Genomic DNA, 11,440 nt, shown 5'->3' on the forward strand with positions numbered 1-11,440 from the left:
CAACGTCAGCGGTCATGTGTTTCTGTTGACGCTCACCCTATTCGTTGCCCTGACTAACGAGGTGCACAAATGGTCGCATATGGCGAAGCCCCCCGCCGTGGCACGGTTTATGATGTCGTGTCACCTCATTTTAACCCCGCGCGGGCACCGCAAGCATCACATTGGGAATCATGACCAGAGCTACTGCATCACCACCGGGTGGATGAACGGGGTTCTTGACCACGTGAACTTTTGGCGCGTGGCTGAGACCGTCGTCACGGCCCTCACCGGGGAGATTCCGCGCGCCAACGACAAGTACCTGCTGGGCAAGTAGAAATGGGGAGAGGGGGAAGTGCGCAGCTTTTGGTAGGAGGGCGGCAACAATGTAAAGAGAAGGGGAAAAAAGAAAACAAGGAAGAGGTAGCAGGGGCAGTGAAACTTAGTTTGAAGTCTGAGGGGAGCTAAGGGGAAAAACAAAATGGCATTCAACACCGCTGTTGCTGCTGTTGTCGTTTGTTTCATCGTTTTCTTTTTTTTTTTTTTTGTTGGGAAGAAGAGGAAGAAGGGAGGGAGGGAGGTTTACTTTTACACCGAGATGCCACAGGCGCGCTCATGCATTGAAAGGGGAAGTGAGAAAATGAAAAACAAAACGAGAATAGAAATGAGGGAAGGGGGGGGGATCTCAAGAAGAAAGACGAAGTATATAAAACAGACTTAGCATAGCGGACGTGCAGTTGCCTGTCCCCCTCACTCGGGTGAAGAAGTACGAGATTAAAAGAGGGAAAAACTTCGTAATAATATTAAACAAACAGGCAAACGTAGAAACTGGGAGAGAAGTTCAACGCGGATTTGTGGCTTCTGCTTGTGCATGGCATTGCCAACAGCTGTCTGTGAGTGTGCGTTGTTGTTGTTGTTGTTGGTGTTGTTTTTGATGCGCCCTTGCGCCGCGTTGATTCCACAGCAATTACGGCTGTGTGGCGCCCGTTGTTTGGCGTTTGTCTGTCGAGTGTATTATTATTACTATTACTTTGGTGGTGCGCATTTGCCTCACTTCTCCGGCCTGGCAGCTGGCGTGGGGGGAGGGGGAGGGGGACTGGGAGGGCAACGGTTGCCGTGTGTGTCAAATACATGTCCACCGTGCGTTCACTGTTTTTGTTCATATCCCTCTCTCTCTTTCTCTCTCTGTGTGTACTGTTTCGTTGAGTCGTTTTTTTTTAATTATTATCATTTCAGTTGTTTGTGGGCGTCGTTGCGGGATCTCTCCTTGTGGCGTGCCTGTCTGCCTCATCATACACGTTCTCTCCCCTCCCTCCATGTTCAAGACTTTGTTGTCCTCCACCCCTCGTGTTTGCGGTCCTGTTAAAGGAGCTCCAGCAGTAATGCTCACACACCACAACAAAGACGCCGGTGCTGCGGCAGGCATTCGCGTGGCTGTGACACACGCGGGGCAGAAGATGCTGCTTGTGTTTCCCACCACGACAGCGACAGTGGGCGACTTGAAGGATGAACTTGCACGGCGCAGCGGGGTGCCGGCCGAGAAGCAACGCTTGATGTTCGGTGGCCCCGTGCTTAAGCGGCACCGTCGTGAGGGACGCAATGAGGTGCGGCTGATGGATCTAATTGCCGCTGAGCCGCAGGGCGTCGATGGAGTGGGGGCGTCCGCCGCCGCCGCCGCCGTCACCATTCCGGTCATGCTGGTCGGCTCCGCCACCGCCGTTCCACACATAAACGAGGAGGCGATGGCGCAGCTGCATCGGCTCGTATCTACCACGGTGGAGCTTGACAGCCGCTGGTATCGCTGCAGCTACAGCCGGGGGTATGCGCGGCAGATCGCCTTTGTCTGTCGAACATGCGTGAGGAATGGGCGGGCGAACCCGGCACATGCCCTTTGTTATGCCTGTGCGGACGTCTGCCACGCTTCGCATGACGTAGAAGAGTGGGGGGTGCGGTACTACATGCGCTGCGATTGCTGCACTGCCGCGTGTTGGCATCAGGTGGTAGAAAAGGAGCCCGAAGTGAAGGGGAACCAAGGTAGCGAAGAGGCACCGCGGCTGCACGAAGGCAGAGGCGCGGAAGACGAACCCCAACATTGTTGCTTTCTCATTGACTCCGCCACAGGGTTGCCCCCAGCAACATCTGTGGTCCCCTTGAACAGTAAAAATCGCTATCCGCGTACGCTGAACTCGTGGTGCTACTGTAACTGCGAGGACAACTTCCCTGCCGATGACACCGATGGTGGTGGCGTTGTCTGTATGTTGTGTACAACCTGCTACTGGAGTTCGCACATGACCTGCCTCTACTCTGGTGCATTCCGGCGCATTCCGTGCTATGGAGACGTGCTCGAAGGTGCTGTCGTTGCCTTCCGCTGTCGCACCTGTGACACACTTGTCTGCACCCCCTGCCGGTTACGCTGCCACAAGGACCACGATGTGGATTCCGAGTATATTATTCCTTCTCGCAAGGATGGCACGGGGAATGGGGCCCCGGAGGGTGTCGAGTTTAGCTGTGGGTGCCGCGGCTGCTGCTCCATTGCAGAGGCGGTTCCAGAGGCGGAGGTGGAGGATCCTGCCCTGTACATGTCTATGCCACCGGAGGCCGCTGTGGAAATAATGAACAATGACCCATTTATGGGCTTTGTTTGCGCTCACTGTATGCAGGAGTACCCGTGGCTTGTGGAAAATGACCCGCTTCACTGTTATGAGGGTGTGCTGCCAGAACGTGTTCCTACAGAGCAGCATAAACGCGTCGTGGCCTGTGGGGTCGGAGCCGATGCTAAGTGTCCAAGCGACGTCTATCCGTTTCACGGCATGCTCCTCTCGGTTGACGCGTTTACAGCGGATATGACGTGCAAGTGCACGCCGTGTCGAGAGGCGTACGAACGATTTGCACCACGCGCCACCACCGCCAGTGTTAACGAGATGATGTTGCCGTTACACGACGCCTGCGACCACTGCGGACATCCGATCCGGGACGAGCAGGCCTTTATGTGTCAAACGTGTGAGCTGCAGCATGATCGCACCTTTTTTGTATGCCAGCGCTGCAACGCGCTCCGCATAGCAGAGGGTATGCCTCCCCTTGGCGAGGCTGGTGGTGGTGGTGGCAGAAGCAGTGGCAGGGGTGAGGATCACAATGGATCGACCTGCCCAAATGAGGCTGCAGGTGTAGACCCCTCCATCGTCCATGCTGTTGGTGTGGGTAATGATAACAGTAATAAAAATAATGAGGGTGAGGAGGCTGTCGCACCGTGGGACCACCCGCTTTCTCATGTGTTTATGGAGGACACGTATGAAAACTTGTTTAGTCTGTGCGGCATGCAACTCATGCACAACCTGGACGCCGCGTCGCAGACGTATGTGTTAGAGAACATGGATGCTACCAGTGCCACGTTTGAGGGGGCGGTGCAGCGCACCTTTGGACAAACACCGGTGGTATTTGACCCTGACGAGGTTGCCAGGCACCACCAGCAGCTCCTGCGGCAGCGGGAGGCAGCAAAGGAGCAGAACGGTGGAGCCAACCCCTCTGCGGTGCCTGGGCAAAAGCGAATACGCGGCGGCGAAAATGGTGGTGGGGACAAAAACCGAGACGTCGATTCTGAAAAACGCGGTGACGGAGGAAGTGGGAAGGACAAAGAGGAATAACGTGCTGCTACGGTTCTTGCTGCCGCTTCTCCTTTTCTCTTTCTCGTGTGCGTGTGTGTGTGAGAGAGAGGGAGGGAGGGAAAAACGGAGTTGGGGCCTTTCGAGTGGACTGTGGATGCCGCTGTTTGTGGATGGCCAAAGAGGGGAGCAACTCTTCTTTTGTGCTTCTGCGTATTTGCTTTTGTGTGCCTCTGTTTTCTCGCCGTGCGCTTTGGATTTGCAGGCGTCTCCGCCGCATCAACGATGCCACCTGTCGTGGGGCGGGGGGGGGGGAGGCACTAACGCGTACGTCACTTTATGTTTTAAGTTTATATTATTATTTTCCGTTTTTTTTTTTTTTGGTTCTCACTGTTTGTCACCTGCATTCTACGCACGTGGTGGGTGCCACACGTTACAGGTTTCGCTACAGGAAGAGCGTTGGGGGAAAAAGAGCGCAACAGGCGGCGAGAGGAGGAGGGAAAGGCTGCGGCGAGCTTCTGGTCCGGCGTGGGCACTCACAGATGAAGGTGCGGATTCACTTTGGCGCGAATTCCCTCTTTTCGGACGCGGAGGATGTGGAGAGTCTTGCCCACTGCATGGTACGCCTCGTGCAGCTCGAATTGCCGCATCAGTTTTCAAAGTTTGTTATCCCGCACGACGACGCCACCGCGCCCCTCGTGACGGCACACGGAAGTGCGGAGCGTCTAACACTCGCGCGCCAGCTGCTGGAAGGAGAACCACTGCAGCATGAGGGCCAGGCAAACTCCAGCCAGGTGGAATCCAGAGAGCTACTGTTTCAACTGATACTGGAGGCGCAGACAAAGGCGTTTGGTCCACTTTTGGTCAGTAACCGGGGACAGTGGGAGTGGACAAGAGAGGTTCTGCGGCGGGAGGTACAACCAGTTGCTGCCGGTATGCAGGGCGTCTCTTCCGACGGTGCTGCCGCGGATGATGGGAGCGCCAAGCGTAGTGGGGAAGATGCGAAGGCAAGCGAGGAGGGTGTCCCGTTGGAGGTGCTCCTTTTGTACCGCTGCCCCGAACGCAAGTTCCTGCGGGTTTGTAGACGTGACATGTTTGCCGCGGCACCGGTGCTACAGCACATGCAGTGCGGCGTGAGGGCTATCAGTGTGTTGGATACCCGTGGCAGGAAGATGGGGGAGATCCGTTTTGATTTCACTCACCCGCCGCCGCTGCAGCGGCTCAAGCGCTCTCTGCAGAAACTTCTCTGCTGGCCGTACCTCATTGACGTTTCGTACCGTGTTGCAGAGGAGGAGGAGCGCTTGCCTGTCAACACCGACGCCGACGTCACCAACTTCGTCCACAGCGCACAACACTTTGGTTACCAAAACATTCGCCTCATTGTGGCTTTGCCGACCAGCTCGTGTTTGCCTCCTAGCCTTAACGGGGCGGCGGCTTCTCCCACGAGTGACCCGCACCAGAGAGTGTCGCACGGCAATGCATCGTCACAAACAACGGCGGCCACCTCACCATCCCCGTCACCGCCTGCTTCAGGTGATGCTCCCTCCGTGTGGAACAAAAGGGAAGAAACAAGAAAAATGGTTGCCTCGTATGTGCATCTGATGCAAGGGTTGCGCTGTGGTGCCGCCGGCCTGCGAATAGCACCGCAAAGGAAGCCAGTGACGGGCCCCGTTTGCGGCGTCAGCGTGGTCGTTCCTGCGGCAAATGTGGTGGATGCGGTAGACGCCGAGGCTGTGGCCGCCAAAGCAACGTCGACAACCACGTCGCCAACGGCGCCGCTCCCTCTTAGTGAGGTGACGCTGGCCGATGGCGGCGAGGGTGCGACGGGGGCTAGGCGACACAGTGGCGGGTTTCTCGTTGTACGCTACGACCTTGACCCGCTGGAGGTGCATGTGACGGGGCCGATCACCGAAGTGGAGCTTGAGTGCCTTGCCGACGCCGTTATTGCCCGCTGTGCGGGGTTCAGTATGAGTGGCGAGGGGAATGGCTCCAGCTGTTCTGACGACGCCGCTGCTGCTGCGAAAGAAACGTTCCGGAGGGTATCGGATTCCAGGTACACTTTGCGACTACACAAATACGGTTCACCCAACGATGCGCAGGTGGCGGAGCTTGAGGCGTGCCTCGTGGACGTTATCAGGGGTTTCGGCTGCCTGCAAGTCACTGAGACAAGGGAGGAGGTTCTCAGGTGCGTCTAGGCGGGAACAACACACCAACGGCAATGTACGTTGGAAAAGACATCTGTATGTATGTGTGTGTGTGTGTGTGTGTTTGGGGGCACGCAACTTGTGGCATTTCCCTCACTTGGGCTGCTGCCTGCCTGCATATCTATATCTGCCCTGCATCCTATCCCCTCATTCACCTCTTCCTCCTGTGGTGGTGGTGAAAGCACAGGGGAGGCCGTGTGGCCGCTGCAGATGGCTTATATGTAGTAATGATGTCGATGGTGCTGGGGCTTGCGGTGGAGGTATTGCTTCTGCAAACTGCGACATCAAAGATGTAGAAGGAATTGCAGTGACGACCCTTATCACAGTCCTCACCTCCCATGGCGGTGGCTGCGCATGGCCCTGAGCTGCCTCCATGGCTTGTACATGTGTGTGTGTGTGTGTTCTTTTTTCGTCATTTACTTGTGTCGTTCATCCCTTTACTTTTTTCTCTCCCCCTTTCTGTCTGTTTGTCTCCCTCTTGTTTGTGGGGTGCCGTTAGGTGTCGCGTGCTTGACAGAGAAGGTGGGGCTTATCTGGCAACCAGACCACATTTGGCGATTTGTGTGTGCGTGAGGAAGAGGGAGGGGGGCAGGGACGGGATTACACTTACACCTGCAGACCAACACCCACACGAGGACAGTATTTTACAAAGTCTGTGCGACGCACGGTATTACTTACCCTGCTGCTGCTGCTGCTGCTGCTGCTTCCACTATCACTATCCGTATCACCGCTGTCAGGTCTGAGAAAGAGAGAGAGGGAGGCAAGTACAGCCAACGCAAAGGTGGGGTGAGTAGCAGTCATGACCTTTGATGCATCGCTGGGGAGCACCCCGGACGTCATCTCCATCGACAGGCCCATTTTGACGCCGAGCCAGGAGCAGGAGAAATGGCTTGGGGAGGCCGTGCAGGCGGTGAAGGAGAATGCAGCTCGCATGAAGACGTACATCCGTCAGCGTGATTTCACTCAAGTCCTGCGCAACGCCTCACAGATGTTGTTGGAGCTTCGTACAGGCATGTTGACTCCGCAGCACTACTATGAACTCTACATAAAGGTGTTTGACGAGATACAGCACCTGGAGCAGTATATTGATGAGGAGCACAGCCGCGGGCGTTCTCTGGACGAGATGTACGAGGTGGTGCAACATACCGGCAACATTGTCCCACGTTTGTACCTCCTCATCGTCGTTGGCTCGGTGTATGCCAAGTCCGGAGAAGAGCCTGTCGTTGAGATTGTTCGGGATTTGGTGGAGATGTGTAAAGGGGTACAGCACCCCACAAGGGGGCTTTTTCTACGTCACTTTTTCTTGACAATGATGAAGAACAAGCTGCCTGGCGACAGCGGCCGTGGAATCGTGAACAGCCTGGAAGCTGATGGCGGCACGGTGGAGGACACAGCCAAGCTCATTCTGCAGAACTTCAGAGAGATGAATTGGTTGCTGGTCCGCATCGAGGCGAAGGCGCCACCGCGGTCCATAGAGCTTCAGAGTCAGCTGCAGCAGAAGCAAAAGGACCGCAAGGAGCTGTGCGTGCTGGTTGGCATGAACATTGTGCGTATCTCGCAGCTAGAGGGGGTGGAGCGCCAGGCGTACAAGAGCAGCATCCTGCCGCGCTTGCTGAGCATTATTGTGAAGTACCGCGAGCCCCTGGTGCAGCAGTACCTGCTGGAGGTTATCGTGCAGGTATTCCCAGATGAGTTTCACCTTTTCACCCTTGATGAACTGCTCGGTGCCCTCGAGGATGTCTCCTCTGGGGTAGACGTGTGCGCCACACTGGCCTCCCTCATGGAGCGACTTGGCAACTACGCGACCTCGCTGCAGGAGGGTCTCGCGGAGGTGAGTGGCCGCAAGGAGGAGAAGCTCCTGCAGACGATGTTTGACGTGTTTAAGGCGCGCCTCGACGCCATGCTGGCCGCAAGCGAGGCGAGAAATAACAGGAGCATGCCTGACAGTGGTCTTAGAAGTGGTGGAAACAGCGGCAGTGGGGGCGGTTACCCAAAGCATCCCTTCACACTCACCGCGTACGTGCGGGCGATGATAAGCCTCGTTCGTCTGACGCTGAGGGTGGACAAGGCGGCTGCCGTGGAGCACATTGGTGCCGTTTTTACCGCCGTGGCAGGGCAACTCACCATCCCGCTAAAGGAGTCTATGGCGATGGCGATCGAACGCATGATTGTGCACGTGATTGAGACGCTAAAGAACCCTAATGTCGTCCTCAGCATTGTTGGCCTGGAGGTTATGATGCAGAAGCTGTCGTTTGCCTCACGACGGGTGGTGGCGCTCAAGTTCTGCATGGTCAGCGGGCAGTCCACGTCACACCGTATCCGGACGCTGGAGTTATGTGCGCGGCTCTTTGAGCTCCTTGCCCCGCTGCTGCAGGATGAGCCAGACGTACCTGTTCAACGCCATGTCGTGGGGGATTCTCGTGAGGAGCAGAACCTCGTATGTTGCGTACTGCACCTACTACAGTCTGACGACGTCGCCACGCAGCTGAAGATGCTGAATGGTGTACGGAAGCTACTGGGGCAAGGCGGGCCGGGACGCATTGCCGCAACGCTGCCGACATTGGTGTCACTTTATATCCGTCTTGCGCTCCGCATAGCAAACACGGTGAATGTAGAGGGGAATGGCAATACCGACACCTTGGACGTCGAGGGTGGCACCGCGGCAAAACGGCGGGTGCCATGCACCAAACCCTTTCAGATCATTCACTCCGGTGACGGGAAAGGCATTCTTGAGATGCTTGCCGATGAGGAGCCGGCGGAAAGCTTTCATCTCTACCTCACCAGTGCCAACGCCGCGGACACGTGTGGTCTGCCCGATGTCGCATACGAGCTTTACGTCAATGCTTTTCAGCTTTACGAAGAGAACGCCGCCGATACACGGGAGCAGATTGAGATGGTGACATGTCTTATCTCCTCCCTGTGCAGCCTGCGCTCCATCACCGAGGAGAACTACGAGCTACTCGCCACCAAAGTCTGCCAGTACAGCTCCAAGATGGTGCGAAAGGTGGATCGGAGTCGCGTGGTTGCGCTCTGCGCGAACCTCTTCTGGAAGAGTGCCCTCTCCGAGGAGAGCCACCACCGGGTGCTCGAGTGCCTCCAGCGCTCGCTGAAGATTGCAGACCACGTGCCGGAGACGCAGCGACTCGCGCTCTTCGTTGAACTGCTGAACCAGCTGCTGCACTACTATGCCACGGATGCGCCCGGGGTGACGGTGAAGAACATCTCCACCCTCATCGACCTCGTGCAGGAGGCGACGAACAGCTGCAATACGGCCAGCACGAGCGACCCTGACGGCACCGGTAGCCGCGAGGTGGATGACGTGGAGGATAAAAACGCAAGCCACACGTCGGACGGTGGCTCCGAAAAAGAGGTGTACGCTGCGGCTCGCACATTCTACCGCAACACGACACGTTACATCCGATCGCGGCAACAGGTGGATGAACGCTGGAAGGAAATTGATGTGTAGGTCACCCTCCCTGCATGACGCTGCAGTGACGAAGGGGCATTCAGAGGGAACTACGCTGCTTTATCGTACTGGGCGGGGCGCCCCAATGGAGGCAAAAGGTGTAGTAGGGAGTAACAGGCAAACACAGGGGAGCACGAAAGACACAACAGACAAAAAAAAATGGTAGGGGAAGTTGTGTAGAAATTGGGACGTCTGTTGCTTTTTTCCTCCCTTTTTGCGCCTTGCGTCTGTGATGAGTGCTGTGAGTTTTTTTTTTTTTTTGTATTACTATCATTATTGTTTGCTGTTTACTTTGGTTTCCTCGTCCTCCCTTCTGTCTTTCAAGGAGGGGGGCGGTATTACCCAGCGACTTGCGGAGGGAACTTCTGTGCAGCCTTTGCCATGCGAGGGGGATTGCGGCCGCTGCTGTTGCTGTGTGTGTGTGTGTGAGAGAGAGAGAGAGAGTGAGTTTCCCTTCTCTCTCTTTCTCTGCACGGAGTGTTAGACAGCGGTACATGGAAGGCATTCAGAGCGACCTGGACGTCATCCGCGGAGCCCTTGCAAGATCCCTTTGCCACGCGGCCGCAACAGCGGCAGCTACAGCGTACGATGGGGATACGGACAGGCGACGCGGTAGCAGTGCGGAAAGTCCAGGCAATGGTGGTCATCCTCCGAGCGGTGCGCTCCAGCCCTCAATCACGGACGCCGCGGTTGACCACGATGGGCTGGAGTTAAAGAGACTGCATGAGCAGTTGGCTCTGTTGTCCTCCTGCGAGGCTGAAAAGGCACGACTCGAGGTGGAGGTGGCGTCCAAGGAGGCGGCGCTGCGGCAATGTGTTCAGGTGTCCCACACCGTGCTGCAGCGGGAGAAGGAGCAGCAAGAGCAGCTGCATCGTGCCACGACTGCGCTGCAGGAGAAGCAGGCAGAGCTGACGATGTGGCGTGAGCGACACCAGCGGCTCCAGCGTGAGGCGGACGTGCTTCGGCAGGAACTGGACGCCTTGGCTGGGCAGTGCGACCGCCTCGAGCTGGCAGTGGGTGAGCTGCGCGAGGCAGTAAAACAGGCGACTGCGGAGAATGACAGATTGCGCACGACCCTTCATGAAACGGATGCGGAGTGTGAAGTGCTGCGGCGCCGACAAGTGGAACATGACGCCGTTGTGGAACGCGAGGCCGCACTTCAGGATGAACTGCAGGCGATGCATGCAACAAATTCTGAGTTCCTTGCGTACTTCACAGCGGCGCGGGCTGAGATTGAGGCGCGGCAGCAGTACTGGGCCTCTGTGCAGGAGGAACACGCCTCCCTGCAGGAGGCTCTTGCTGCGGCGCAAGCGGCTGTGTGTGTGTGGGAGGCACGCTTTGTGTCGGAGCAGGCGGTTCCACCGCTGTCGTCAGGGGACGTGGCGGTGGGCAAGCAATTATTACCCCCAACTACATTGCCCCACGACGCGATGAATGCGACAACCGTCGCCAGCCTTTCTAGAGACGGTAGCAAAGGGGGTTCCTCTGCAGGGGACAAGGGCGAAAGCCACGAGGCCCTTTTAGCTGCTTTGGAGGCGAAAGTTGTCGATCTTGCGTTGCACCTGCAGCAGCAGCGCGTGGTGGCGCAGGCGGCGGAGGAAAGTTATGCCACACTTGCGGCCGCTGTGACGCTAGAGAGCCGCGAGTTCCTTGAGATGCGGCGCTTGCTTGCAGCGCAGAGGCCCGAGTGGACGCGTCTCTCGGACACAAACGAGCACCTGCAGGCCGCTTTGCTGGCACGTGAGAGTCACGTAGAGGCGCTGCAGGAGTTGGTTGTTTCCCTCCTCGACGAACTCACCGAGCAGTCTTTGTACTGCTACGAGCTGGAGACACAGCTGGCTGTAAAGGTCCATAAGGACGGTGGCGTTTCCTCCACCTCGGGCAGTGGTGGGGTGGGTGTACCGCGTCGCTCAACCGCCCTGTATTTTATGCAGCAGCAGCAGCAGCAGCAGCAGCGCTTGAAGGCTTGCGCCAGCAGAAGGCCGAAGTAGTCGTGTCTCTTCATGTGTCGCCTGCCCCTCCTTTCTTTGGCGTTGCGAGCCCGCACACAAGCGTTCTGCCGGGTGTATCTTTGGAAGGGAGTGAAGCAGGTGACATTTTTTGAGGGGGAGGAAAATTAATCATTTGTGGTTTCGTTTGGGGTTAAGGCGTGAGTGTCTTCGTTTGCTTTTCAGATGCACAGAGAGAGAGGGGGG

At 56.9% G+C, this 11,440-nt stretch overlaps 5 protein-coding genes across 5 annotated transcripts, besides 9 other annotated features; all 5 read left to right on the top strand.

Moving 5' to 3' along the window:
* TraAM80_06130 (ubiquitin-conjugating enzyme variant Kua like proteinue) lies at nt 1-313 on the top strand (the record flags this gene model as incomplete). The annotated part of the gene is made up of 1 exon (XM_029382985.1): nt 1-313. A coding segment is annotated over one exon (313 nt), but the record flags the coding sequence as incomplete, so codon positions are not given.
* A 190-nt stretch (nt 314-503) lies between these two features.
* Nucleotides 504-526: a microsatellite.
* Nucleotides 527-557: a sequence feature (G-rich).
* Nucleotides 558-612: 55 nt separating this feature from the next.
* Nucleotides 613-644: a sequence feature (A-rich).
* Nucleotides 645-879: 235 nt separating this feature from the next.
* Nucleotides 880-913: a microsatellite.
* Nucleotides 914-1,140: 227 nt separating this feature from the next.
* Nucleotides 1,141-1,163: a microsatellite.
* Nucleotides 1,164-1,358: 195 nt separating this feature from the next.
* Nucleotides 1,359-3,617, top strand: TraAM80_06131 (uncharacterized protein; the record flags this gene model as incomplete). Its single annotated transcript, XM_029382986.1, has 1 exon — nt 1,359-3,617. The coding sequence occupies one exon, from the start codon at nt 1,359-1,361 to the stop codon at nt 3,615-3,617; it is 2,259 nt and encodes a 752-aa protein (XP_029237155.1).
* A 500-nt stretch (nt 3,618-4,117) lies between these two features.
* On the top strand, nt 4,118-5,770 carry TraAM80_06132 (uncharacterized protein; the record flags this gene model as incomplete). Its single annotated transcript, XM_029382987.1, has 1 exon — nt 4,118-5,770. The coding sequence occupies one exon, from the start codon at nt 4,118-4,120 to the stop codon at nt 5,768-5,770; it is 1,653 nt and encodes a 550-aa protein (XP_029237156.1).
* Nucleotides 5,771-5,814: 44 nt separating this feature from the next.
* Nucleotides 5,815-5,846: a microsatellite.
* A 318-nt stretch (nt 5,847-6,164) lies between these two features.
* Nucleotides 6,165-6,181: a microsatellite.
* Nucleotides 6,182-6,458: 277 nt separating this feature from the next.
* Nucleotides 6,459-6,484: a microsatellite.
* Nucleotides 6,485-6,578: 94 nt separating this feature from the next.
* TraAM80_06133 (vacuolar sorting-associated-like protein) lies at nt 6,579-9,245 on the top strand (the record flags this gene model as incomplete). Its single annotated transcript, XM_029382988.1, has 1 exon — nt 6,579-9,245. One exon carries the CDS (start codon nt 6,579-6,581, stop codon nt 9,243-9,245), a length of 2,667 nt encoding a protein of 888 aa, XP_029237157.1.
* A 427-nt stretch (nt 9,246-9,672) lies between these two features.
* Nucleotides 9,673-9,693: a microsatellite.
* Nucleotides 9,694-9,739: 46 nt separating this feature from the next.
* Nucleotides 9,740-11,236, top strand: TraAM80_06134 (uncharacterized protein; the record flags this gene model as incomplete). Its single annotated transcript, XM_029382989.1, has 1 exon — nt 9,740-11,236. The coding sequence occupies one exon, from the start codon at nt 9,740-9,742 to the stop codon at nt 11,234-11,236; it is 1,497 nt and encodes a 498-aa protein (XP_029237158.1).
* Nucleotides 11,237-11,440: the final 204 nt, after the last annotated feature.

This window comes from Trypanosoma rangeli (assembly GCF_003719475.1).
Source record: "Trypanosoma rangeli strain AM80 chromosome Unknown Tra_15.4_contig_00216, whole genome shotgun sequence".
In the NCBI taxonomy this organism is placed as follows: Eukaryota; Euglenozoa; class Kinetoplastea; order Trypanosomatida; family Trypanosomatidae; genus Trypanosoma; species Trypanosoma rangeli.